At 37.3% G+C, this 26634-nt stretch overlaps 1 protein-coding gene across 5 annotated transcripts in view; it reads right to left on the reverse strand.

Annotated features, from left to right (window-relative positions):
* The window catches only part of MED23 (mediator complex subunit 23), a 59655-nt gene that overhangs the window by 29768 nt on the left and 3253 nt on the right, over nt 1-26634 (reverse strand). For 3 of the 5 annotated variants that reach the window (XR_012655535.1, XM_032800765.2, XM_075063947.1), the window contains exons 2-18: nt 25239-25270; nt 25028-25115; nt 23912-24036; nt 23651-23762; nt 22835-22933; nt 21815-21916; nt 20538-20607; nt 17687-17799; nt 16834-16929; nt 16263-16280; nt 7405-7605; nt 6517-6660; nt 4148-4293; nt 3123-3368; nt 2794-2936; nt 1899-2073; nt 56-219 (exon numbers count right to left, since the gene is read on the reverse strand). Coding sequence is in view for 4 of the 5 variants with exons in the window: in XM_032800765.2 (XP_032656656.1) it covers nt 56-219; nt 1899-2073; nt 2794-2936; nt 3123-3368; nt 4148-4293; nt 6517-6660; nt 7405-7605; nt 16263-16280; nt 16834-16929; nt 17687-17799; nt 20538-20607; nt 21815-21916; nt 22835-22933; nt 23651-23762; nt 23912-24036; nt 25028-25115; nt 25239-25270 (2074 nt within the window). In the remaining variant the exon portion in view is untranslated. Of the gene's footprint in view, nt 1-55; nt 220-1898; nt 2074-2793; nt 2937-3122; nt 3369-4147; nt 4294-6516; nt 6661-7404; nt 7606-16262; nt 16281-16833; nt 16930-17686; nt 17800-20537; nt 20608-20870; nt 20908-21814; nt 21917-22834; nt 22934-23650; nt 23763-23911; nt 24037-25027; nt 25116-25238; nt 25271-26634 lie in introns of those variants that run through there. The other 2 variants (XM_032800766.2, XM_032800768.2) reach the window with 2 other exon arrangements.

Raw genomic sequence — 26634 nt, forward strand, 5'->3', positions numbered from 1 at the left:
ATGATTTAATCCACTTTCACGTAGATTATCCCTTATTTGACAAATTCACTCTTACCTGTCACATGTGTTGCTCTTGCTAGAGTCAAAATCAGAGCCCTGTTGAGTTCTTCTGACTCTGCTGAAAGAACCGTTTTAGGGTCACTAAGGAAACGTGTAAATTGTGGTTGGACCTCAGAGCTGCCCAACGCTGTGATTAGCCTTAGAGCAGTGCTCTCAACACTAAAGAAGACAAGGAAAAAAGTTAGGCTGGTTAGGGGAAAAATAAATACTACTATAAAACAAAAAAAACTTTAGTACTCCTTGTCATTTGTTAACTTTTTGCTTCATATAATATGTATATAATTGTTTTCAAAACAGTTTTTGTATGGAAAGGACAATATACTTGTGCTTTTTGGTGGCTATGGCCAAGAATTTTAGATCATTAGTGATTTTGGATGCCTTCATCTTTGGGTTTTAAGAAAGTGCTGAGCACATACCTTCTGAAAAGGGGCAAGGACTCTCCAGAGAGGCATCCAAAAATCTTTCTTTTTTTTTTTTTTTTTTACATTTGAGAATCTCAGTCCAAAGATATGAAGTCATTATTTAAAGAGACAAATGTGGTATAGGAAGTTGCAAAGCCAACTTCTTCATTTACAGTGCCTGATAGTAATTATACTGTTTGAATTAAAATCTCAGGAGGAGGGGTAGAGAAGGGAAATAAAATATTTCTTTTCATTTGAGGTGCATTATTTTAAGTTCTTCACTGGTCCAACAACAGCTAGTTTTCTCATTTGCTAGTTAGAAGCAATTTAAGAGATATTGACATCGTAACATCCAAATTTACAGAAACACCTACAATGCAGAGTCCAATTGTTTCATTTCTAGTTGTGCACCTCTAGTTCCGTGTTGACAGGTCTCTGCCATGTTCTCATCTTTCAAGAGATATGCAAAAGTTCATAACCATAATCACAATCAATGACAACATAGACTCCTCCACTTTCCTGTCCCCCTCACTTTTTTCCCTGCTCTCTCAGCGGAGATGGGTAACTACTAAGCAGCTTACAGTTGTACATGGGCTAAGAGATCAGAATGTAGTCAGAAGGACTTCCGTAGTATCAACTGAGAAAACTGATCTGGACAAAGGAGCTTGATACTCAACAGCTCATACCCTTCCTATGGTTTTGCTTTATTAATAAGGACCTTTCAACAATTAAGTTCAACTCAAGCTGTTTCCCCACACTTGACTGCACCTTGAGCTTCTACTACAGGACTCTCAGTGGAACTCGTCGGGAATTTTTTGATGAAAGCCCTAATCACTGGGTTATTGAGTATTCTGCAGGGATTGTCCCCCAATCTCTCCAATTGGTGTGGTTCCACTTTGTATTAATTTGTCAGAGAGAGTGCCACTAACTCTATAATCCTGCAATTATGACACTCAATTGCGATGTGAGAGAGCCAATTTCAAGTTACTGCTGCAAATCAGGCAGAACAAGGACTTGAACCTGGGTCTTCCACATCCCAGTGAGAGTGCCCTAACTCCTGGGCTATTTCCTACTCTGTGGTGGGACAGTCTCTCTCTTTGGCTTTTTGTGGAACACTCTGAAAGGTCTTGGTTTCATAATGACACAGAAAAAACCAAATGCTAAAACCTTGACATTTGTTGTGAAATGGAATTCTTGTCTTCTGGCCAGCCCTACTGTTTAGCCCATACCCTGACAGTATCTTGTTCCATTATAGTCAGGGAAGCCACCTGCTTCTGATTCAGCAGAACCCATTTAACACTTTCCTAGCAGAATCAACAGCTGCTAGCAGGATGGGTGTATCAGGCAAACACTGACAACCTATTATGTAAAGGTCCTGCAGGATTTTCAATAAATTACTAAGGGGATAAAAGTTTAGTGATGGTTACCCTTACTCACCAGAGATGAAGCTGGTTCTGATTAGTCTGTGGCACAGCAGCCAAAGAATGAAGATGGCTCAGCAGCTGGACTCTGTAGTGAGGCTGGATGTGATGCATACGGTAGCTGAACATCTCCAGGAGTGTATGCAAAATTCCCCAAGCATGAGATTTAAACACTGTTGGCAACAGCTGACCTAATAAGAGAGATGAGAATTTTTCAAGTATTTTCCAGTGAGATAGTTTGGAAAAGGCTATTTTACTCATATGTGCAAATATACACCCTCTTATAAAATATATACCAAGTAGCTAGATGTCTCTCCCATTTAAACCACATGATCAGGCAAATCTTTAGGGATATTTTATCTAGTTATAGGAATTTTAAGTCTATCCCCAAAAAAACATACTACCACATCACCAGCTCCTCTTAACATCTGACATGAAAATGAAATCTATACCTGATGCAAAAGCATAGTTATATTAAATTGCAAACCATAAACTACTAAAAGAATGAATCAGCTCTAACACTACACATAAAAGTATCATCTGTAATAAGTGTTATTCCTCTTCAGATGTGCAGATGTACAAATAAGTAAAGTGAAAATGTAATTGCATGTTGAGCTTGACAAATTAAGTAAACTTAAGCTTAAGGGAGTACCTGTAGATGGTAACAATATACTTGTGCACAACTGTCAGAGTATGTAGGCCCTGATCCTACAATAGATGGCACACAGGCACAGTGGTGTTCTCCTGTAGAATCTATTGCAGGATTAGGGCTATATAAACTCTTTGGGGCAGCAACTCTTTGTTTCTTCCTAAGTATATGAACAGACCCTTGAACAGTGGGGCTCTGACCTTGCTTATAGCTTCTGGGTACTAATGAAATATAAAGTATTAATAAATAAATAAATTCTTACTGATAAACCCTTTGATCCCCAAGGACTCTATTTCCATATAAACCAATAAGCGACTGTATGTCTCCACAAGTGCTGGTGCCAAGGCCAGACTAGACTTTGCATGGGCCAGTTTAATCACCCTGGTAGCTATGCTGTGAATAAGACTGAAAATAAAAAATAAAAGTATGTACTTGAAAACTAATAAGAAATTAATTGTATAAGCAGATAGAAGTTCTATACAAAATATTCTGAAGCAAACAAAACAATGAACTTTCCTCTTTATACAGTTACACTTACATTAAGGCCAACAGGTAGAAGTAAATTGATTATATTTTAAAACCATATTGTACCTCATTTTAGCATGAACTGTAAGCGAATCCAAGAGGTTCATTGGTAAGGGGGTGATAGATCCAGAAGCCATGCAATTTGTTCCTGGAAGAGGTATCCTCATGTTGCCATTACCATAAATAGTTTCTACTAGAACACCCATAGGCAATGTGAAACATTCTGAATTGGTTGAATATGCATTACATAATAAGGCGATCTTGTAGTCATTCATCTGTAAACTTTTATTCCTTAGACTCTGTTGTAGGAACCTGCATAATCAAGACAGGTTAAATGTTAAGTGAAAGAAAAAAAAAAAAAGAGAAAGAAAAACAAGACATATCTGCACTGCAGATATGAGGCCAAAATTAATCCCTCATGTAACTCCATTGTAAAGTTTTTGTTTTTTCATTATCATTCAACTATCATGGTAAATAGGTGAGTAGGATTTCGTGCCCAGGCACGTAAATATTATGATAGCTTCATATGTCTTGGGTAAAGGGATAATTGTTGGAATTATGTGTCAGGGTAAAAGTTATTTAAATAATCCTATTTTTCTTATTAATATTGTAGATTATTAAAACTGAAAACTAAACGTAATTTACTTTTCACCATTTATTAACTGTTTACTTTTTTGCATTTCACACACTTTGAACAGGAAAATAGTCTGTTTCACTTTCTGCTACTCAATAACTAGCACAAGTGTAATGGTAGAGTTGTAAGGAAGTCAAAAGAGGAATTATTTTTCTTAAAAACGCCACGAAAATATTTAACATTGATTTATGTGAAACTCATTTGGGTTTGAGCTACCTGACAACAGTCCTTTAAAACATGATCAAAATAATTCACCTTTAACTTTAAGAGTAACTGAAAAAACTGACACTGCATCATATTACACAAAACAAGTCCTAAACATGGCTTTGGAACTTTCTTTTTTCGTCTCTGGTCCTGAGTAGGAATAAACAGTAATATGGAATTAAAAAAAACAACAACAACAACAACAACAAAAAAACCCACCAACCAACCAAAAACCGAAACAAACCAAACTTACTCATGATGAAGCTTAAGAGAATGAGGAATGGGAATTTGTAATTTGGAGTTGTCACTGTGAGCCTTTCGGTTCAGGTGTATCCAGATACAGGTCATTGCAAAGGCGTGAGTTGACTGTGGTTTGTTAATATCAGGTACAGGAATACACTAAAGAATGAACGCACAAATTACATATTGTATGTATAACCTTTTGTAACACAACTAACATTCACCAATCAAGTGTCTTTTTCTGATACGTAGAAGAGTGAACAACACACTTATCTAACAAATTTTGTTCTCACACATGTGCATACAACTTAAGCTGAAGACAAAAGGACCCAAGGACTGAATCTGGCTATTAGTTTTTACCCAGAGAATCTAATAAATCGTTCAAAAACTTCAGCGGATAAATGCTGACATTTACAATATACAGAAGTCAAGGGAATTAAATACATATTTTTGTTACAAACCAAATGCTTTCAGACTCAGTTTTGCATAGGACAAATTTCAAAGATTGAGCTTTATATCCCATAACCAAAAATGGAAAATGGAGAGATAAAATACAGAAAAGACAGAGAATAGCAGTAATTTGACAGTCAATATAAAACTTTCATTAACAGCCCATCGGGAAAAAGGATGCCTTTGAACTGACAGTCAAATATCCCACAAGAAAAAGATGTAATCTGCTCAATTTACTTAAATTGCATTTAAAACTGGTTTGTAGAAAGAGACAAAATCCAGTTGGTTTTATATACTGATACACACAAGACAAGGACAGAGGAGTATCAAAAAATTAGTGTTCTAACGTAGTTCTCGCTCCTACAAAAATGCACAAAGAGCCTGTCCATAAATCCAAAGTGACAGGAGCTACTGCAAGCAGAGTGCAATGTGCAGGATGTGTGACTGCAAGTCTAAGTGCTCCTCTCTCAGCTGGCAAAGGGAACTATGCACACAAACATTACAGAAACTATGTGTGCGCGCGAGTATGTATCCCCATGCCCAACTTCAGCAACTAATCAGGTCAGTGTGCATTTCAGGATGGGAAAGCAGTGTCGTAGATCACTGCCAGTCAGTATATAAAAATTAGTATCACTTTTGTGGTATGTGCCCTTGTATGGTGGCTCTTTCTGTAAGAAGATATTTTCTTATTTACTCTATTTATGGCATGAAAGGATTTAAAAAACTCCATCCACTCTCTCACTTGAGAAAACATTCATTTTTCCTTAAGGAGAAAAGTAGAACTGCAGTGCTGAACTGAAAGTTGTGTTAAGCATAGCTGGGTGCTGAAGATACTAGGTCAGGGGAGGCATTCAGCATGAAATAGGTGTAAAACTAAGGCTGTGAAGACAGCCAAATTATATATTTAAGGCCAGTTTCTGGTCCTGCGTGTGCAGTAGTGTAAAGGAGAATAACATGCCCCGTTTACTCCATTGCACTGGGTTTGTGACTCAGAGGGAGTAGTGGCTGGGGATAGGTAAAGGGAAAGAAGGAAGAAGGGAAAGGAGGAATAGTGCTTTCTGAAGGGCAGCTACACATCCCTCTGCAAAAGGGGACAGGACAGGCTTCGGCTCCAACCTCTACCACAACACACTAGCTAGCAAAGGACCTGCCTAGCACCAGGAATATGAGGCCTCACACAGGGCATTTCCCCCATCAAGCAGGGTTAAACTAGGAGGCAGATTGTGACTTGACCACAATCTGCTTCCTGGGATGCTCCTGAGGTACTACTGCGTTGCCTCTTGCTTGGGGTTCCTGTCAAAGCCACAAATAAGGTCTTAATTATCATCTATGTGCCAGGTCTGAAACATTAAGGCCATATACTACCTTTGATACACAGACTGTCTCCTCCTGATAACAGTTAGAAGATCGTACAAGGATCAAGGGTAAAGCATGTATCTCATTTAATATCAACGCAACTGCAAACTAACATCACTTCAAATCATGTTAGCTAACCTTTTAAAAGTACAAACAATACCGCTAAAATGCCTTGTTCACTAAAAATATGAGAATGCATCATTTTGTTTTAACCCAGATACCCAAAGACTTATTGAAATCCTTCATATCAGAAATGCCATCAAACAGTGATAGGGAAGAACAGAGACTTTCACAGAATAGAAAAAATTCTTAAAAGATTAATTACAACTTATTTTGGTGCCAAATGCTTCCTCCTCCATCCAAATTTAATTATTAGAGAAATTCAGCACATAAATTTTGAGCTTAACTGTAGTTTTCACTTTATTTTTGTAAATTCCCCTGTTGAATTATGCTGCACACTATTAAGGTATACGTTAAGAGCTAGGTATTATTATTATTATTATTATTCCTGAAGGCTCATTTTAATTAATAGGTTCAATTATGACTCTGGCTTTTAATTTTGTACAGAAAACTCACTTCTTTTTCAGGGTAAAGGAGATCAAAAAGCTTCATAACTGGGAGGAAGTCAGCCAGTGCATTTTTTTGAATGCTGCCAGAGATGAACTGCAATAGTACCCACATCAGATGGTCTCTGCCTTTGATAAGACCTCGTCCAGCCAACTGTTTAAAAAAAAAAAACCACACACAACAAAGCCTTATTTAGGAACAGATACACTGAAGGCAGAGGAAAAATTACCTCTAACCAACCAGTTCTTGCACATTACGTCTTAAGATTCATTCACACATACATATTTAGCAGTAAGTTAAAATAGTTAAGCTTTCCACAAGTTGTTGGGGAACATTTAAAAGAAGTCTTAGAAACACTGGATTTGCATTTCCATAACCGGGGACAACGTGGGCACAATGGTCTCAAAAACTGAAAGGGTCATGGGACTGAAAATCAGCTGCTTTTTATAAAGGCTAGATCTACAATATTTGGTCTGAGTACAAGTTATAACAGTATAATCTGAAAGAAAACAAGGCCACCTTCAAATTCCAGCTGCAAATTTATTTTACAACGTATCCAAGTAGAATGGTATCCTGTAATCTAATGCAATGAAGAGAAAGACCTAACCAGTTAACACCAGGATAGGGAGCAGGGGATGAATCAGTGTTCACGTTGCACTTCCCATCAGTACTCGGCCCAGGCTGGGGAAGCTAATAATCCAACCAGCAGACCAAATTCGGTGAGGAGTCCTGGTCGCGTGAGACCTGAGGCACATCATTCACATGCTAAGAAGAACACAATGATTTACGTTGTATGAATACTTCATCTCATCTCTGCCAGTGTGATTACAAACTTCAGTCTCACAGAGACTGATTCTTTTCCCATCCTACCAAAAGAGAATGCCACAGAAAAGGTACCTTTTGATGGAGGGACAGGACCATGTGAGGAAAGCTTGCAAACTGAAAAAGCACGAAGAAAATGAGCTGGCTGGAAAGGTGCTGCCACAACAACTGGCTGGTTCCACCATCGTCAAACTTCTCCTCAGTCTCCGAACGTTCCATGGCATACACGACGAGATCCACCAACTGGTCCTCCAGCACAGGACAGCGTTGTTTGTGCTGCAAAGCAGAGACCAGATACAGTATTCCAAAAGCTTTGCAATTAACTTCAACACAATGCTAACAATTTCAGTACAGTATTTCGACAGAAGGCTGGGAAGCATGAAATGAAGTCTGAACTTAAGAAGTTTAAAGATAAGCCAGTGTATTAAAGCTGCACTGTGTTACAGGTCACAAATAATTTTACATTCTACCGTATATTAATTCCCTGCCCCTTCACACATAAATAATTCTCAGTTGATACTTGGTGTAACATTTTGTACTGATGAAAACTGTTGTTTTTCTGCCATAATATTTATGAATCTAATTGGCACCTGCAAAGCCAAGTGTTCTAAATGAGAGTCTATGTGTATATGAAGAACAAACACTAATTATACCACTAAAAACAGAGGATGTATTCCAAAGATAGCCTATCTGAATATTTATGTTATCTTAAGAAGATGTATGACCTCTTTCATTTCTGTTCCAGTTAAAGTCAACAGCAGAAATCTTAACGATTTCAATGGCAGCAAGAAACAGCCTTTGGTTAGGATCCTAAAGGTGAACGGTACACTGAGAATTTTTATTTGATAAATTATGGTCTCCTACACTTGGAGATGGGGTGTGATCCCTAATTTGAAGGCTAGAGTGCTAAAAATAGTAGTATAGCTGCAGTAGCAAGGGCAGTGGAGAGCAGCGACACAGGTTAGCCACCCTGAGTCATACCCCTAAGGTCTGCTGTACTCAGGGCAGTTAGTCCGTACTGTGGCTCACCACTGTCTACGCTACTGCAGCTATGCTACTATTTTTAGCATGCTAGCTTCATTAGAGCTAGTGGGAGTATGTCAAGCTGGGAATCATACCCCTAGCTCCAAGTTGTAGACATAGCCTTAGACATGATTAATGTCCCAAGTAATGGTGATGCACTAGTTTATATACCACAGTGATGAGAACCATAAAAATTATTTAGATTGCAGCTTCTCCACAGTGTGATAGGCAATTTCCAGGCCCCTAAACACACAAATAAATAAATCATCCCTTAAAATCTCTCTCTTCCTTGATGTCTTTCAACAATGACCAACTATAGAATATATTCATTATGTGGGGTACACGTGTGTGTGTGTGTGTGTGTATAAAAAAATAAAATAAAATAGCTGCAGTACTTGAAGATTGCACCTCCAACTTTTTAGACTATTTTCTGTGTATAATTTATATTGTAAACACTTTTGTAAGGAACTGTGTATTACTTTATGTTTGTACATCTTCAAACAGAATGATGAGCCCTAAATGCTACTTGGGGGGTGGCAAGCGGAGTGTAATTTGACTCACTCCATATAGTGCTAGGGCTTGAAGATCTATTGTGTCATTCTACAGACTAGATTTAAAAATAGTTACATTTAGATTTTTACACCTAATTCCTGTAACATAATGCAGCCTTAATTAAAGAAAAAAGTATTACTTTAATGACGAGAGAAAAGAAGGAACTGAGCTGCTAAAATACTAGTCATGAAAATACAGTGTCCCTTTCTAGAGGCAAAAAAGGTTTTTTAAAAAAATTCTTATTTTTTTAAAAAGAGAAAAGTTTATTTTTTTTTTATTTTTTTTTTAAACCGAAATACATGTCAGGGCTCCCTTAACAAATGAGTTCTTTGACTCGCCAGCCAGGCAGCCTAAAAACCTTTTTAATAAAAAAGGAAAGAAAATTGCTGAAAGGAGATGCTCATTCTAATTTTAACCAATATTAGTCTTTTGCCATGAAAAAGGGATTTTTTTCCTTCAAATTAAGAATAAAATGCAAGACGGGAAAACTTGACAAATATAATGAACATCATCCCCTCTTTTACATGCTCTTTGCCAGCTCAAAACTGCAGAAAGCTACAAGTTTAGCTGCGCTTTCTTGAAGCATGCTTAACACAAACTTCTAACTAAAAAGGGAAGCATCAATTTCTGTTTCACCTTCTCTTCCAAATACGCAATGCCATTGTCACATATCAACCACATTACAGGTTTACAAAGAGCAATATTACCATCACCAGTTGAGAATACTTTTTTCCAAAAGCAACTACTTATCAAGCAGAGCAGGGTGCAACAGACAACACTACGGACTATTTCATAATCCAGCATGCAAAACTACTGTGTACAGGGCTTGAAATTCACTAGCTTGATAGGCAGTGAGTTAATGTCCAACAGCCCACCAACCTTAGCCTATATTAAAAAATAAAAGTTATTCAAAATATACAATAGACAGGAAAATATGATTGTGAAAAAGAAAGCCAGAATTTCCAGTAGGAATTTTCCACTAGTAATGTACATTTTATTCTATAGTTTATAATAAAATTGACAAAATGATAATTAAATGTGCTGGGGATCTGACTAAGCAACAAATCTTAATAAATATTTATTTTAACATTTAAATAATATCAAGGCTGGACAAACTTTGGAGCCAGGAAATTCAAACATATAGATGATCACTTTATCCTCTACTCATATTGCTTTAAAATAACTTTCAAGGGATTGGGAAGAAGCTTAACAATGCTTTTTGCGTACAGTCTTTCAGCGTTAATTCAATATCTGGCATTTTACTATTTTCTGTACATAAAGGTTTGAAGCAACTTATATATAAACCTCATGCTTTGGACTACTCATATCAGTAAAATTATGCACATGTGAAAAAGTTTGCAGTATTCAGGCTTTAATTTATTAAGAACAGGCATATCCCAGGGACTAGTCTACAGCATGAATACCTATAGCCTCATGGTTTAACTCCTTAAAATATCAGAACTAGCAGTTACTAATTTGCCTTTTTTTTTGGTTAAAGAAATATTTTTGGAATTATATATGAATTTTAAAAAGCATCTGAAACAATCAAGACTTTCCTCTAAGACCCACTTATTACAATACATTTTTTAAACTTTGGTTAAACAAAATGATTCCCAGGCTACTAACTGGAGTTTCATTCTGAAACAAGTTTTCAAAAGCTTGAAAAATGGGGATTTATATTTGAAACTGCAATAATACCATAAACAAATATGAAAAAAACCAGAATAGTGCTACCATGCCCATTTCTGACTTTCTGAAAAAGTTTATAAGACCAATCCCTGAAGAACTAGGGATGCTATAGTGAACTGGTCAAAACGCCAACTGCCTTCTAATAAAAAATATTTAGAGAAAACACATTTTAAAAAGATTTGAATAATTCAATAAATGTAACTGCCCTCATAGTTCTCAAATATTTAATAAAATATGGATGGTTGAGCTATCTGAGGAACAATTAATAAATGATTTAGACACTATGCATAATACTGGCACAAATTACCCCTTTTTCCAAATATGGTGGTTACCCAGGCTCGCTATTAGCTTGTTAAAATTGCAACCAGTCGTTTGTATCAAGTCTGATCCTACTTCTACCAGCTTGATGAACATTTTGCCATTTTCTTCAATAGGAGCTGAATCAATCCCAGTAAGGAGAAGTATGTGCCATTTCTGGCATATGAATGGAAAGAATATCAAAGGATTACTTTACACCTTAACACCAGTGGATCCATGATGTTTGCCATATTAATGCTGTGAAATACCAGAAAATCCAAATTCCTAGTGCCAAACAGACAACGTGGTCAAAAGAAAAGGGAAAGGAAAGTCAACTGAATAATACTGTATTAACTCACTACTTTCACTTCATGCTTCTATTCCATTTCTGAGATGTACAGACAGAGGCAAAATCAACAGCTCCTTTCTCAAACAACCTGGCACAAATGGATTTAGGCAGGGATGAAACTACAACCTGGCTTGGGAGAAGGCATAGAAGAGGATATTCTACTTTAACCTTTATATCATCACTGCTGGCTGAAAAGGTGAACAGCAAAGATTTTAAGAACATGTGAACAGCCATACTGGTCAGACCAACAGTTCATCTTGCCCAGTACTCTGTCTTCAGTGACCAGAGCCAAATGCTCCAGAGGGAGTAACAAAACAGAACAATTTATCGAGTGATCCATCCCCTTGTCCAGTTCCTGCTTCTAGCAGTCAGAGGCTAGGGACACCTTGAGCATGGTCCCTGACCATGCTGGCTAATAGCTACTGATGGGCCTATCCTCTGTGAACTTATCAAATTCTTTTTTGAACCGTTATATTGTTGGTCTTCACAACTTCCTAACAATGAGTTCTGCAGATTGACTATCATTGTGCAAAATAGTACTTCCTATTGTTTTAAACCTGCTCCCCATTAATTTCATCAGGTGACCCCGGTTCATGTTACATGAACACATCCTCATTCATGATTTTACAGACCTCTAACATATTGCCTCCTAGTTGTCCCTTTTCCAAGATGAGCAGTCCCAATCTCTTTAATCTCTCCTCACATAGAAGCTGTTTCATACCCCTAATCATTTTTGCTGCCCTTCTCCATACTTTTTCCATTTTTAATATATCTTTTTGAAAGAGGGCAACCAGAACGGCACACACTATTCAAGGTGTGGGCACACCACTGATTTATAGAGAGGCATTATAATATTGTCTTTTCCTAATGGTTTCTAACATTGTTAACTTTTTGGACTGCTGCTGCGCACTGAGCACATTTTCAAAGAACTATCCATACTGACTCAAAGACCTTTTTCTTCCATGGTAATAGCTAATTTAGACCCCATCATTTTGTATGTATAGTTGGGATTATGTTCCCTAATGTGCATTATTTTGCATTTATCAACATTGTATTTCATTTGTTATTTTCTCATCCGGTCACCCAATTTTGTGAGATTCCCTTACAACTCCTCACAGTCTGCTTTCGATTTAGACATCTTGAGTAATTCTGTATTGTCTGCAAAACTTTGCCACCTCACCGCTTACCTCCTTTTCCAGACCATTTATGCATATGGTGAACAGCACAGTTCCCAGAGCAGATCCTTAAGGAATCCCCACTATTTACGTCTCCATTCTGAATACTGTCCATTTATTCCTACCCTTTGTTTCCTATCTTTTAACCAGTTACTGATCCATGAGATGGCCTTCCCTCTTATCCCATGACTGCTTAGTTTGCTTAAGAGTCTTTCATGAGGGACCCCTTCTCAACACTCATGTTGAACCCATAAAAGAATTCTAAGTGATTGGTGAAGCATGATTTCCCCTTACAAAAGCCACGTTGACTCTTCCCCAACATATCATGTGTCTGATAATTTTGTTCTTTACTATAGTTTGAACCAATTTGCCTGGTGCTGAAGTTTAGGCTGTAATTACTTGATTCACCAATGGAGTCTTTTTTAAAGATCAGCATCACTTTAGCTATCAGCCAGTCAGCTGGTATGGAGGTTAATTTAAGCAATAGGTTACATACCACAGTTAGTAGTTCTTCAATTTCATATTGAATTCCTTCAGAGCTCTTGAGTATATACCATCTAGTCCTGGTGACATATTACTGTTTACTTTATCAGTCTGTTCCAAAGCCTCCTCTACTGTCACTTCAGTCTGGGACATTTCCTCAGATTTGTCACCTAAAAAGAATGGCTTAGGTTTGGGAATCTCCCTAACATCCTCTGCAGAGGAGACTGACGAAAATAATTTATTTAGCTTCTCCACAATGGCCTTGTCTTCCTTGAAAGCTTCTTTAGCACCTCAATTGTTCAGTGGCCCTACTGATTGTTCGCAGGCTTCCTACTTGTGATGTAGTTAAAAAAAAAAAAAAAAAAGAAAAAGGAAAAAAGTTGCTGTTAAGTTTGTGTGTCTTATGGTTCAAATTCTTTTTTGGTCCACCTAATTATACTTTTACACTTGACTTGGCAGAATTTATGTTCCTTTTTATTTTAATAAGAGTAAAACTGTTTTAAGGTCCAAAAATACTAACAGCATGCAATTATTACAGGTACAGAAACAAAAGTTTGAAGATATCTTTCATGCATACTTGCCAAGCGATAGAAATCACAGGCTAAAGAAAGCTTGGAGCACTCCATTGTTTGAGGGGGTCAGAGATACCACCACGGAACCCAAACTGCAGGCAACTAAGCTAAAGAGGCAGTGATTTTCAATGTATGTTTATTTGTCACAGAGAAAATAAAATCATACTCCAGAAGAGATGCCAGCCTGAAACATGATAAAGGGGTGCTTGTTCAGCACTTTCTGAAAAGGAGGCCCCTTAAAGAGGTGTCAATTTGACTTCCCGAAATGTACAGCATCCAAAATAACTAATCATATTTAAAATATTTTTTATAACAAACATTCTATGAAACTGTACAAAGTTAAAACAAATATTGGGAAGAAATTAGTAATATACTGGCAGAGATGAAATACAAATTGGATCAAACTGTACATCCTAAAGGACGATTTGATTTTTAACACTTATGCAAGAGATGGTGTACCACACTTTCGCATGCCAAATTGTGCATTACTAGAAAATGGAAAACCCCCAGAACCCACACACTAAACGAATATTTTGAAGTTATAATTTTTCATCAAGAGCCATATGACAGAAATAGCCATAAAAGACTAAATAAAACTGAAAATCCTGAAATCAGTGTGTAAAGTTGAGTATCTTTCTTTGCCTTGATGTTTGTCTCTACAAGGTTAATATGAAAAACAGTTACATTTGTACTTTTCATGTACCTCAAAGACTTTTTCAAAGTAAATATTTCTAATATAAATCAATACATTGTTAAAAAACAAAAATACTAACAGTTTTGCTATTCCTTGATAATCGGGTCAAGGTCTTGTTTACCAGTATCACATTTATCCTGAACACTTTCCTACTGTAATGAGCTAATAGGTACATATGAAGGCTCCCATCCTGCAACTGGATCGGTGTGACTAGATAAGTGAGGGTCTGCAAGGCATAGCTAACTAGTTTTTAAAACAAAGTTTACACTATTGATTACTTTATTTACATTTTCAATAGTTTCTGTTATACTGATAACCACTTGGCCTTTAATAGATTAACTCATATCTAATACTATTATTATTATTATTATTAGAGCTAGATGAATTATCACAAAAATAGTTAAGAATTTTACTGCAGGTAGCAACACAAATAGCAGGCTCTTGAGGAAGTGCTATACGACATTTTGCTGAAGTTACTGGAAATATCAATGCAGTCATAATAAATTAACCTACACCCAAATGTGAGTAAACTTTCATATTCTACTGAAAACTGTTAAAAATAATATTTTTAAGGTGTACTGCTTAATATTTTCTCTTCTATCCTGATACACCCCCTATTTCATGCTTAAACTTTTATGGTCAAATACAATGGTCTGAAAGTCCATATACTGGTATTATGGTAGCACAGCTACAGTTCATGTTCTGTCAGCATTTCCATTATAAGCCATGTTTTTCAAGGGTTTGTTTCTTTGCCATAAAAATTCACTCTAGGTTGAAACACTGTGTAGAAATTACCATCTAGAATTCAAAAAACTAAAAATAAATAAAGTATTTCAGTTATCTTTTAATTAGAGAATAGCAAACTTAAGAGTTAAAATTAACATTTTAACTTTGATCTTCTAGCCTGAAAGGGCAGACCATCACTAATAAACTAAATACAATACATTCAGTATACAGTTTAGCCTACGTCTTGTGCTATTTAGCAACTAAACCATAAAAAGCTGCAGAAAGTGACAACCTGATCTATTGTCTAAACAGAAATTTAGACACAATCAAAAATCCTATTAAATATTTATCTAGCAGCTAGTTTTGATATTTTAACATTTCAGTTGCCTTAGATGATTTTGGTTTTAAAATATTTAGAATAATTACATGCAGTGGAGTATTATTTACCAAATACCTTGATAAGATAAAGAAGTTTGTGCATTCAAAAGACTGACCAAATCAAGTAATGTGATCTGTTTTTCATTTACAGTGGAAGATATTATACACGAGGTTTCAGAGTCATGCAAATTTTACAGTCAAGTTACAAATCCCTGAAAGAAATTTTATAAATGGAAACACTGACACAACCTTCACCAAAGTATTGCAAACAGCAACGCTATTTTACATATCTCAGAATTTTTTTTTTCTTTAAATAGATGTTGAGCTGGTTACTATTCTAAGAAGGATTCAAAATTTAAAGAATAAAAAGGCTGTAATAACCAATATTTAAAATTTCAAGCATAACTCCATACAGTAGATTTGGACAAGAAATAAAACAGAAGGCTTATAAAATTTGGTTTTAAAAGAAATAAACATTTTTTTCTAGCACTTTGTATTGTCTTAGTTCTTCCTGCTTGGAGGACACTGGAAGGTTAATGTAGGAAACGGAATTTGTCAGAGGCTGCCTGATAAAGTGACCTCACCACCAAGCTCCATTTTAGCAGTTTTTGCCTCTCCAGATTTACATTCCAAAAATGAATTCAAAGAATACTTTTCTATCCACATAAGGAATGAAAGGACTGAACTAATGATCTCTCTTCATCTGAAAATTCCAGCAAACCAAGAAAAAGCCTCTCCATCAGGTGGGGGAAGTGGTGGTGGTCCAACCTAACCAAAATTTTAGGATCAGAGGACCATTGGGGCTGTACATTTTCATATTAAATAAACCTCTCATATCCTAAGAGATTTTAATGAGAATTTGCCCTTGTCCTAGCATCTAATGGTCCTGCCAATTTCAAGCCCTGACCATATATGTATTCTCTAACTGGAATCAGTGGCTACAAAGCGGCCAGCGTATCGTTAGTCACAATACAACAGTAAGGTTGTGAACATACCTGAGCAATGTTCAAGGTCTAGAGCATTGGAGGATGGGCAGGACAAGACAGGACAGAACAAAAATAAAGGAAGAAAAAAAGAAAAGACAAAACAGTGACTATGAGGCCAGCCTCAAGGAATCCCAAGTCAGACAAAACCCTCCCACTTAAAAGTATAAAAAAATAAAAATCAGCGCTCCACTGATAAAATGCTGTAACATGCCAAAGTAACAACGTACAACAAAGTTCTGGGAACTAATTACATGAACATTAGCAAGAACTTTTTAAAAAAAACAAACTTTGGTAAGTTATAGTCTGTCAAAGGTCTATTTGAGGCTGGCCTTATAGGAAAAAAAAGCAATGCGAAAAAAAAAAATATTTTAAATCTCTGTTTTTCAATTTAAACACTCTTAAAGAAGTATCAAATGATAGGCACAATATAGAATCCAATTTACCTAATATGATAATATTAAAAAAAAATCACTGTCTGGACCTAAACTGTTTTGCTCAGTTAGCTATAGCAAAGAAAAGAGAAAAGAATAGTGCAGATTCTATGCAGAATTAAATCGTGCATCATAGTATAGTACAGTACCTGCTTATTCAGACCTAGCATATTGCAGACCATATCCCTGGAATAAGGTTGTTCCAGCACATATCTCAACAAAGCAGTCTGTGGCTCAAACAGATCCTTAAAAACAAACAAACAAACAAACATATGCGAACATTGCCTCAAGATTAAATTAAATGTTGTGATTAAATGTAATAAAATTAAAAATGACTTATTTTTCATATGTTTATATTTGTAGGTATGTACCATTGGTGGTGAACTATTTTGTTCTCAAATACCCAAGAGGGAGGTAAGTATCAGCAGAGAGTGTCCTCCCCCCTTGGTTTTACACTCCCAGTTGTGGGGGACCTTCGACAATAAGAAGATGGGATACTTTTTGGAAAACATGGGCAGAGAAGCTTCAGGAGACCAACGAGATCCCTCTCAATAAGGTATGAGCACACTACCTCCACAGTGCTCCTGAGCTGAGACCATTTGAAAAAGTGGAATCAAATGTCTTGCCCTGTTGTGCAAGGCATGAACTACACAGTTCTTTTCCCATATTCCATTTCCTCTATATCTTCCTCTCTCTCACACACAGACACAGAATAGGTGCATGCAACACCTACCACTTCTCAGAATTCAGGGAATCAGTGTGCCAGGCAGTAAAAACATCACATACCACCTGGTGTGTGTATGTTTGCCATTACTGTACCACATATTTGGAGGATTTTAATCTGTTTGTAAACTAAGTTAATTTTTAAGTTCTAACTGAAAATGGGACAGCCCGAGTTTTCAAAATAATTGTTTGTAGATTAGAGAAATGAAGAGGGCAAACAGTAATTTCACAGATTAAACACACAAAACTTTCATAATTAAGAGGCTTACACATGCATACCTTATCATATGGCAAGAGTCCTTTCAAAGGGAAACGAAGGGTTGTAGGATCCAGCTTCCATGAGTTACACATGGCACCAGAGTTATTTACAACAGGAAGAAGACTACAACGTCCTGCACATATTACACAGAATGAGAAAGGATAAATGCTAAGGAAGCTGACTGGCTATGGCACTTAATCATTAGAGGTCAAGAACCCACCTCAGAAAATACTAACAATATTCCTTCCCACTATATTTATTTAAATCTGTTATCTCCCACCAGGAATTGGCTAGCATGGAGCTCCCAATGTTAGCAATCATTCTTTTTGCATTAGAAATCTCAACTCATTAGCTAAAGGGCAAACTCAACTATTATGTTTTACTATAAACTGTTCAGTTTGGACATCTCCAGATATATTAAAATACTTGTAAATATGACACTAAAATATACTATTTACCCTCAGAAGTCTTCCTATTCCCATCATATGCCCAGACCATAAAAACGTTTTTTTTTTTTTGTCCAATAAGTGTTTATAACTAAAGCAGAAGTTGTATTTCAACCATAATGGGCTATTATGGACCTTTTACTGTAAATGAGTCAAGCCTCTTCTCTGGATGGTCATAGTTCTTTTATTGCCATTATATCCAAAAGCACAAGAGAAGTAATGTAATAATATTCAGTTTGGCTACACTGAGTCTTCAACTTCTCTCAAGCAAAATGAAGTTAAAGGATAACTGCTTTCCCCCTTCCACCCCATTAAAAGTATCGTAACCCCTCATTTAACATTGTAATTATGTTCCTGAAAAAAGCTACTTTAAGCAAAATGATGTTAAGCAAATCCAATTTCCCCATAAGAATTAATGTAAATGGGGGGGGAGGGGTTAGGTTCCAGGGAAACTTTTTTCACCAGATAAAAGACCCTCTCTCTCTCTGTATGTGCGTGACACACACACACATATATACACAGTATAAGTTTTAAACAAACAATTTAATACTGTACACAGCAATGATGATTGTGAAGGTTGGTTGAGGTGGTGGAGTCAGAGGGTGGGATATTTCCCAGGGAATGCCTTACTGCTAAATGGTGTACTAGCACTTGGTTGAGTCCTCAAGGGTTAACACATTGTTGTTAATGTAGCCTCACGCTCTACAAGGCAGCACAAATGGAGGGAGGGGAGACAGTGTGGCAGAGAGAGACAGAGATACACACCATGTGTGTATGAGAGAGACATGCACTGCCCCTTTAAGTATGCAACTCAACTCTAAATACTTTGCCTTTTTAAAGTAGATAGGCAAGTCGAGACAGCAGCTGCTGCCAGCGAGCTCCCTCCTCCTGAGCCCTCTGGTGCCCCCCAGCTGCTCTGTGGAGATGAAGAGCAGGGGGAGGGAGACACCCTGCCATTAGCACTCCCCTCCTCCCAGCAAGCAGGAGGCTTCCAGGAACAATTCCAAGGCAGAGGGCAGGAGCAACACACGGCAGTGGGAGGGAGGGACAGCTCAACTGTCTGGCAATTGATAACCTGCTGGGCGACTGGCGCACAGGGAACTTAGGGGAGCTAATGGGGGGCTGTCAGCCCACCCTAGCTCCAAGCCCCGACCAGCTAGCTCCAACAGGTTGCTCTTTCTGCAAGCAGTGGACAAAAGCAGGTGGCTGCCAAACAACGTTAGAAGGGAGCATTGCGCAACTTTAAACGAGCATGTTCTCTAATTGAACAGCAACGTAACAACGAAACATTAACCAGGACAATGTTAAGTGAGGAGTTAGTCCACCCACTCTGGTTTCCTGCCTTTAGCAGTAATTATACTACTATATTGTAGTAGTAGTGGGTGCGGGCAGGACGTTTATACACAGCAAGCACCTTTAATACTATTTCTACCTTAAACTGTGTATAGTCTGTTTGTGGAGTCAGAGAATTTATAAAGTCAACAATACACCTGATCATTTGTGCAAATACTTCAGCAAATTAGGAAATTTCTTCCAGGACTGAGAGTCACATGAATAAATCCTTTCCACGTGTTTGGAAAAATATACTTAAGAGTGTTAGATACTCTTGCAAAAACAAAGAAATAACAAAAAAATAAATATTTATTGATTTATTTAAAGAAATCAAGAAACTCAGTGATTTACAGCTGACATTACATCCTTAATCTCACTACATTGCTTTTGTGTATTAAAGGAATCATCTGGAGATTAATGGAAGCTCTCAATTTTAGGTCCTGTATAGAAATGAATGAAACAAGAGCAGCATATACACAGGAATTACTTTTCTTAAAATGTACAGGAAAAAAAGAATTCTTCTTCTAAAAGAGCAAAAATAGTATTAAACAGGACAGAAAAGCCCTAATCAAACTTTGCAGATTTCTTGAGAGAAGTAAAACTGAATGAAAAAGACTTTTATTTATGGACACTAAAGGCTTACATAAATTAGGGAATTCAGCAGTGGTGCAAATCCCTAGTCTAGATGTTGATTCAGAAAATGTTCATTAAGTCTGACACGTAGCATAGCTACACCAGTAAAAAAGTAATTAAATGTAGATACACCCTTGAATTCGCAGGCCAGGTTAAGACCACAGAAGGGACAATATCACTTTTTGCAGAGGGAGCAAGTGAAAAGCAGCAATTTTCCATTTTCTACCTGTACTCAAAGCAATACTTTTAACCTGGTAAATCCAAAAAAGTTTTCAAACTTTTTTTTAAATTGAGGCAGGATAAAAAAAAAAAAAAAAAAAGGTAATTGAGAGGTATTTCATAAATGCTACACACTCAAGCATTTTGCATGAATTAACATATAAGGCTAACCCCAAATTAGGTAGGCCTACTGGCTAAAAATTCAATTCAATCTAAATTCACTTCACTCATGTTTTCTTACCGCAAATGGAATTTATTCTTGCGGTGGGTCTGAAGGTATCCACAAAGTCTGATACTAAGTTACCTAGCAACTGAAAGAAGATTATTAACACTAAATTGTTTACATTAACACAATATTCAATTTAAAACAAGACATTAAATCAGGCAAGTTACTTGAAGGATATATGCTCTTTTTGGCAGAAATCAGAGCAAATCAAAATAGCTACTTTTCATGTGTACAAATATTCTTGCAATGTAAATTATTTATTGCCTTTCATGTGAGGTTTAAAATTCTATTTAGCAATAGAACACCATTTTCTTCAACTGAGCAATTCCTCAAAGGCACTTAACTTACCACTTCTTGGATGAAATCCTGGCCCTGGTGAAATCAACGGGAGTTTCACCCCTTCTGATTCGTCAAAAGAACCAAAAGGACAAGGGGAACATGTACTGAATGAGTATCACAATCTTTAGGCTGTTTTGATATACGAGAACGCCAAATAATTCCGTAATGGTGAATATCAGGCCACAAAACTGGCCATACCGGAAAATTAAAGTTGCTTGCTTATCTTCCTAGTCATATGGAGAGTGTGTAAGGCTGGCAGGCACATAAAGAATTTCAACCCAGTCTCAAATGCTAAAATTCAAGAACATAACATTCAGATGCACATCTAAAGCAATATGATGGCCAATGTTTGTGTTTAGCTTTTGTTGTTGTTTTTAAACAGATGCCTAATTTAGTGCATATTTAGGCACTTAAATAAGTTACGTAGTTTTCCAAATTTAAAATCAATAAGACCTGCTGAGCCCTTAATTTTGAAAGTTAGGCCACTTGCATGGAGTCAATGGCATGATCTGCACGTAAGCACAGGGATCTGCCAGCGAATCAGCTGCAGAATAGGGGCCTCATTTAGTGCTTAAATAAAGACTAAGTGTATATTTTCAAGTGCTACACAGGCACAGCTACAGCTATGCCGCTGTAGCCCAGACATACACTACAGCGATAGCAGGGGCTTTTGTGTTACTCCAGTAAATTCACACCCTGAGAGATCACAGCTAGGTTGATGGAAGAATTCTTCTGTTGACCTTGCTGCATCTATAGTCAGGGTTAGGTTGACCAAACTATATTGCACAGGACATGAAATTTTTCATAGCCCTGGGCGATGTAGTTAGGTCAACCTAAGTTTTAGATATAGACAAGGCATTAGGCATCCATTTTTTAAAAAAACTGCACCCAATGTTTTGTATGGCGAGAATGAGGTGCATATCACTTTATAAAATATTATGAATAAACCTTACCCAATGAGGAAGCTTTCCCTCAGGGTACAGTTTTCTTATCTCTGTAACTGCAAAGTAGGCAGGTAATAAACAGGCATTTCTTTCCAAAATATAGGCTACAACCTAGAAATAAGTAAAATTTAAAAATGTAAGGCAATTTGGATAGTTACTATAAACATAAATTATTTCATAATATAAATTACAATGAGCTCTAGAAACTTGACATGTAAGATTTGAAGGTACATTAAGTTATTTTTTAAACTGTGATGTGTTATTAGTATCACATTAGATCATAATGAAATTGTCATTGAATTGTATTTTATTTTTCATCATTTATGGGGTTTACTTTTTACATTTTACTCAGTTTGGACAATGAAGGAAGAATAGTGACATTCAATTTCTGGTTCTAATGCTTTAGCACAACACTGCAATATCTGGTGCAACAATGGGAAATATTTAAATCGCAACTGTTTTTCTTTTTTTTTCTTTTGGTTTAATGAAAATATTAATACTGGATTTCATAAAGCTTATTTAGCATCCCTTTAAGGCTGAGATTCTAAACTGACTTTATTATGCACAAGTGGGTGAGGTAAACCACCTTGTGTCTCTAATACCCTAGGACCAATACAGCTACATCACTGCATTCTACTATGCCCAGGCATATCAGAGGCTCAGATAGCCTGGTAATGGAAATGTGGTAGATCAGTGGTTTTCAACCTTTTTTCATTTGCGAATCCCTAAAAAATTTCAAATGGAGGTGCGGATCCCTTTGGAAATCTTCGACATAGTCTGTAGACCCCAACATGTCATGGACCACAGATAGAAAACCACTGTTGTAGATAATATGAGAAGGGTCACCATTAGATGATCCTGAAATACACTTGCTCAAGAGCCAGTAGAAGACACGTCATCAGCTTTAGCTATTCATTTATATCAGATCTAAAAGGCTCCAAAAAGATCCATTTTAGAATTGTGAAGATCAATGACAAAAGATTGAGACCAACTTTTTCATTGTGACACCATATAACATTTTAGAGTTACCTCTCTTGCTGCTAAGAGTTGCTGTACAACAGCTGAGCTCACTGTGTTAGGAATAGTTAGGATTTTCTCCAGGATCACCTTCAACAGATCTCGCACACCCTGAGAGAAATCATATAGAAATTAATGTTCACAAAAATTCTCAATTTCTAGGAGCCAAAGTGCATCGGAAGACCGCTCAGAAAATACTAAGGACAAGGTTAGGTGCTTTGCTTGGGCAGTAAGAACCCACTGCCCGGGCTCCAGCTTGAGCCTAGAAGTTAGCACAGCAATAAAATTGCCCAGCAGCCCAAGCCTTGTGAGTCTGAATCAGCTGGCATAGGCCACCTATGGGTTTTTCTTTGCTGTGAAGACAAACCCCAAGAGGCAGATTTATGCATGTCTTCCTCAGTTCCTGCACAGGCAAAATCTTCCCACAGCAGATACAGTGTTTCTGTTAGGTGCCTTTTACATTGCTCTGTCTGACCCTTTCCATAGTATAGAGATGGAGGTGAGGATATTACCCTAAATGATTTTATAATAATACTTTTCCAGGCAAACAATTGCTGAAATTGTATTAGGAATATTATTTATTTATTTTGTGACTGAAAACGGAAGGTAAGGTGACTCTGTGACCATGACTGGGAAGTAAGGTGTACAACAGAAAATATTAATTAAGATGTGGTCTACACTAGGAAAAAGGTTGAGAATATCTAGTTTAATTGATGACAAAATACTCAACTGACAGAGACAGGTTCAGCACAGTCTCTGGAATACCAGAAAGAAGCACTGTAAACTTATAAAAACCACCACAGTTTCCAAAATTTCTTAGGAAAATACCTTGTAGTCTACACCTCCAATTATTTTCCGGACCAGGTTAAATGTTAATGCCCAAAGCTGTGTTCTTTCCCATTCAAGGGTGTCCGAGTTTATTAGAGATTCACAAACCATTCTAGTAAAAAAGAATACAACAGTGCGTGATGCACGAGAATAAGTAGATGATTTCCAATGAACAGTAATTTTAAGGAATTTTTTTTAACTAATATACAATACTACAACTTACACCTACTGCATTTCTTGCTTCACCCACACTAAACATACCTGGGTGGCAACAGACCAGTCTCAACTGCCATTGCTAAACAGTCATACAAGAAAGAAATTCTTTTAGGACTGTGCTGGCTGTGGATGAATCTCACAATCCACTGGACACATTGTTCATGAGATTCCTGGAAAACAGTGGAGGATTAAAATAAACTACTTGCTATGGAAACGTAAGTAACAACTTCTTAAAACCACAAATTGCTACACTATGAGTAAAAGGAACAAATGAGAGATAACGACTTCTGCGTATTTAATCTGTCAAAGATTGCTCCTTTAACATCCACTTTTATCTTATTTCAAGAAATTTCCCCAATCTGTGACATACAAAGTTATAGCCTGATAGCCTATATGAAGAGAAACACAGAAAGTATATTGCTGGGCTGACTACAGAGTTGAAATGAAGACTTCATATATCCAGTATGTAATTAAATTGAACCATTCATTTGCTGATATTAACATTTTATAATAGGACAATATACCCAAGTAAGGAATTATACTTGTGAACAGGAACAAATAATTAGACTACTTTGAAATAGAGTGGAATGGGCTGCTGAACACAGGATGCAGCTACAGAGATATGAGTGAATTTTTGCAGTGCATGAAGTAAACTGAGAAGTTTAATGACTGCTTTAGAAAACCCTGCGTATAATGCATTTCTGTCTACCTATATCAAAGACCCATGCTTTGCAAGAATGGTTGAGTCATGGGATAGTAACATTTTACACATAAATGTTTTTCATGAAATATATCCCTTCCTTCTTTCAAGCCCCTCTTTCAGAACCTCTTCTACCACAACAGCTGTAAGAAATTACCCCATTTACCCCAGAAATGGCCATTTACTTTTGATAGTTATATTTATAAAAGGAGTTATTCTTTACTACTACACCATGCTGTGCACCAGCCTTTGACAAGTAATCATGTAATTTCATTGATGTCAGCACTATCCTTCCCATCTAAGCTCATATAGTGTTTTATTATTTCCCTACTACTTTTCTTTCCCCAATCTGAAATTAGGTTGTGAGCTGTTTGGGACCGGAATCATGCCTTGGCTATGTATCTAGTACACTATCGGGTGCTGTCAAATATAACTACATTAGCAATAAATGAAATGCTTACCTGGGAAAGACTGCTCCAGAACTGCCTAAAAGCTCCCAGGCAGCTGATCAATTTGGTTCTCTCATCTTCAGGAGTGTCCATAAACATGCTATTGCAAATAAGAACACTAGTGATCTTCAATGTGTTCTTGAAAGGTAGCACAATTAAAACAGCAGATATAGAAGATAGTTACAATGAATCTCATGCACAAATAAATTGTCATTACACTCACCCAGGGAAAGCCTCCTCTATAACTTCTGTTTTCTGTAAGAGAAAAGGGTTCAGCTCTTGGCGATTAATGGCAAATTGGTCTAAAGCTCTGTTACAGATACACATAGTAGTAATAAAAACAGAATAATCAAGATGAGGCATGTTCAGTAAAAAGTAACATAAGATCACACCAATGGTTTTTCTAGCCTGATAAACTGTCTATTGAAAGTGACAAGCACCAGATGCGTCAGCAGGTACAATGTCCCTCTCTGTCCTCTCATGCATGCCCTTTGACAAATACACAACAATATTTCTTGAGGAGTTTGGTGGAGGGAGTCTCTCTCTAACCCATAGTGATTGATTTATGTACTGAAGTAGAAGGATTTATATTTTTATTCTATCTTGTGTAACTGTGGATCTTCTTATAAACATAAAGATCTAATCATCTGAATCCTACTGAGTTCTTTCCCTCAATTACATTATGCAGCAGTGAGTTCCACAAATTAATTATGCTGTGCATATAAAAGCATCTCCTTTTATTTAATTTACATCTGTTGATTTTTAATTTTACTAGATGATTCTATGGTCTTGAATTACAAGGATATATAGAAATACTCAATTTACCTTCCTTATACCATTAATTATTTTATATATCCTCTCACTTTTCTCCTTTCTGAACAGTCTTTTTTCGTATATCACATGAGATTATTTCCATCCCTCTAGTAATTTTTGTTGCCTTTCTATGGACCTTTCACATTTCTTTCATATTTAGATAGGGTGTCTAGTGCTGAACATAATATTCAAAACGATGACACCACATCAATGTACATATAATGACATTAAATATTTTAAATATTAATCTCTACTGGTAATAGGATGCGAAGGAATTGAGCAGGGGTCTCAAACTCAAAGACCACAAGGGCCACATGAAGACTAGTACATTGGCCTGAGGGCTGCATTACTGACACTTCCTCCCCGCCGCCCTCGACCCCATCCCCACCCCACCTCTTCCATGAGGCCCTGCCTCTTCCTACCCCTTCCCTGCCCCCATTCCAACCCCTTCCCCAAAATCCCCACCTCAACTCTGCCACCTCCCTACCCCCCAGGGTGTGTGTGGGGTGTGGCAGGGGCTCAGGGCATGGAGTTGAGGTGTGGGGTGCAGGAGGGGTGTGGCAGGGGGTTGGGGTGGAAGAAGGGTGCGAGGTGCGGCAGGAGGCTCAAGGCAGGGGGTCAGGGTGCAGCATGGGGTTCATGCAGGGGGTCAGGGTGTGGGGTATGGCAGGAGGCTCAGGGCAGGGGGTTCGGCTGCAAGAGAGGTGTGGCAGGGGGCACAGGGTGGGCAGGGGGCTCAGGGAAGGGGGTTGGGCGTGCAGCAGGGGGCTCAGGGCAGGGGGTCAGGGTGCAGGAGGGGTGCAGGG

Source organism: Chelonoidis abingdonii, chromosome 3, assembly GCF_003597395.2.
Source record: "Chelonoidis abingdonii isolate Lonesome George chromosome 3, CheloAbing_2.0, whole genome shotgun sequence".
NCBI classification, from domain to species: Eukaryota; Metazoa; Chordata; order Testudines; family Testudinidae; genus Chelonoidis; species Chelonoidis abingdonii.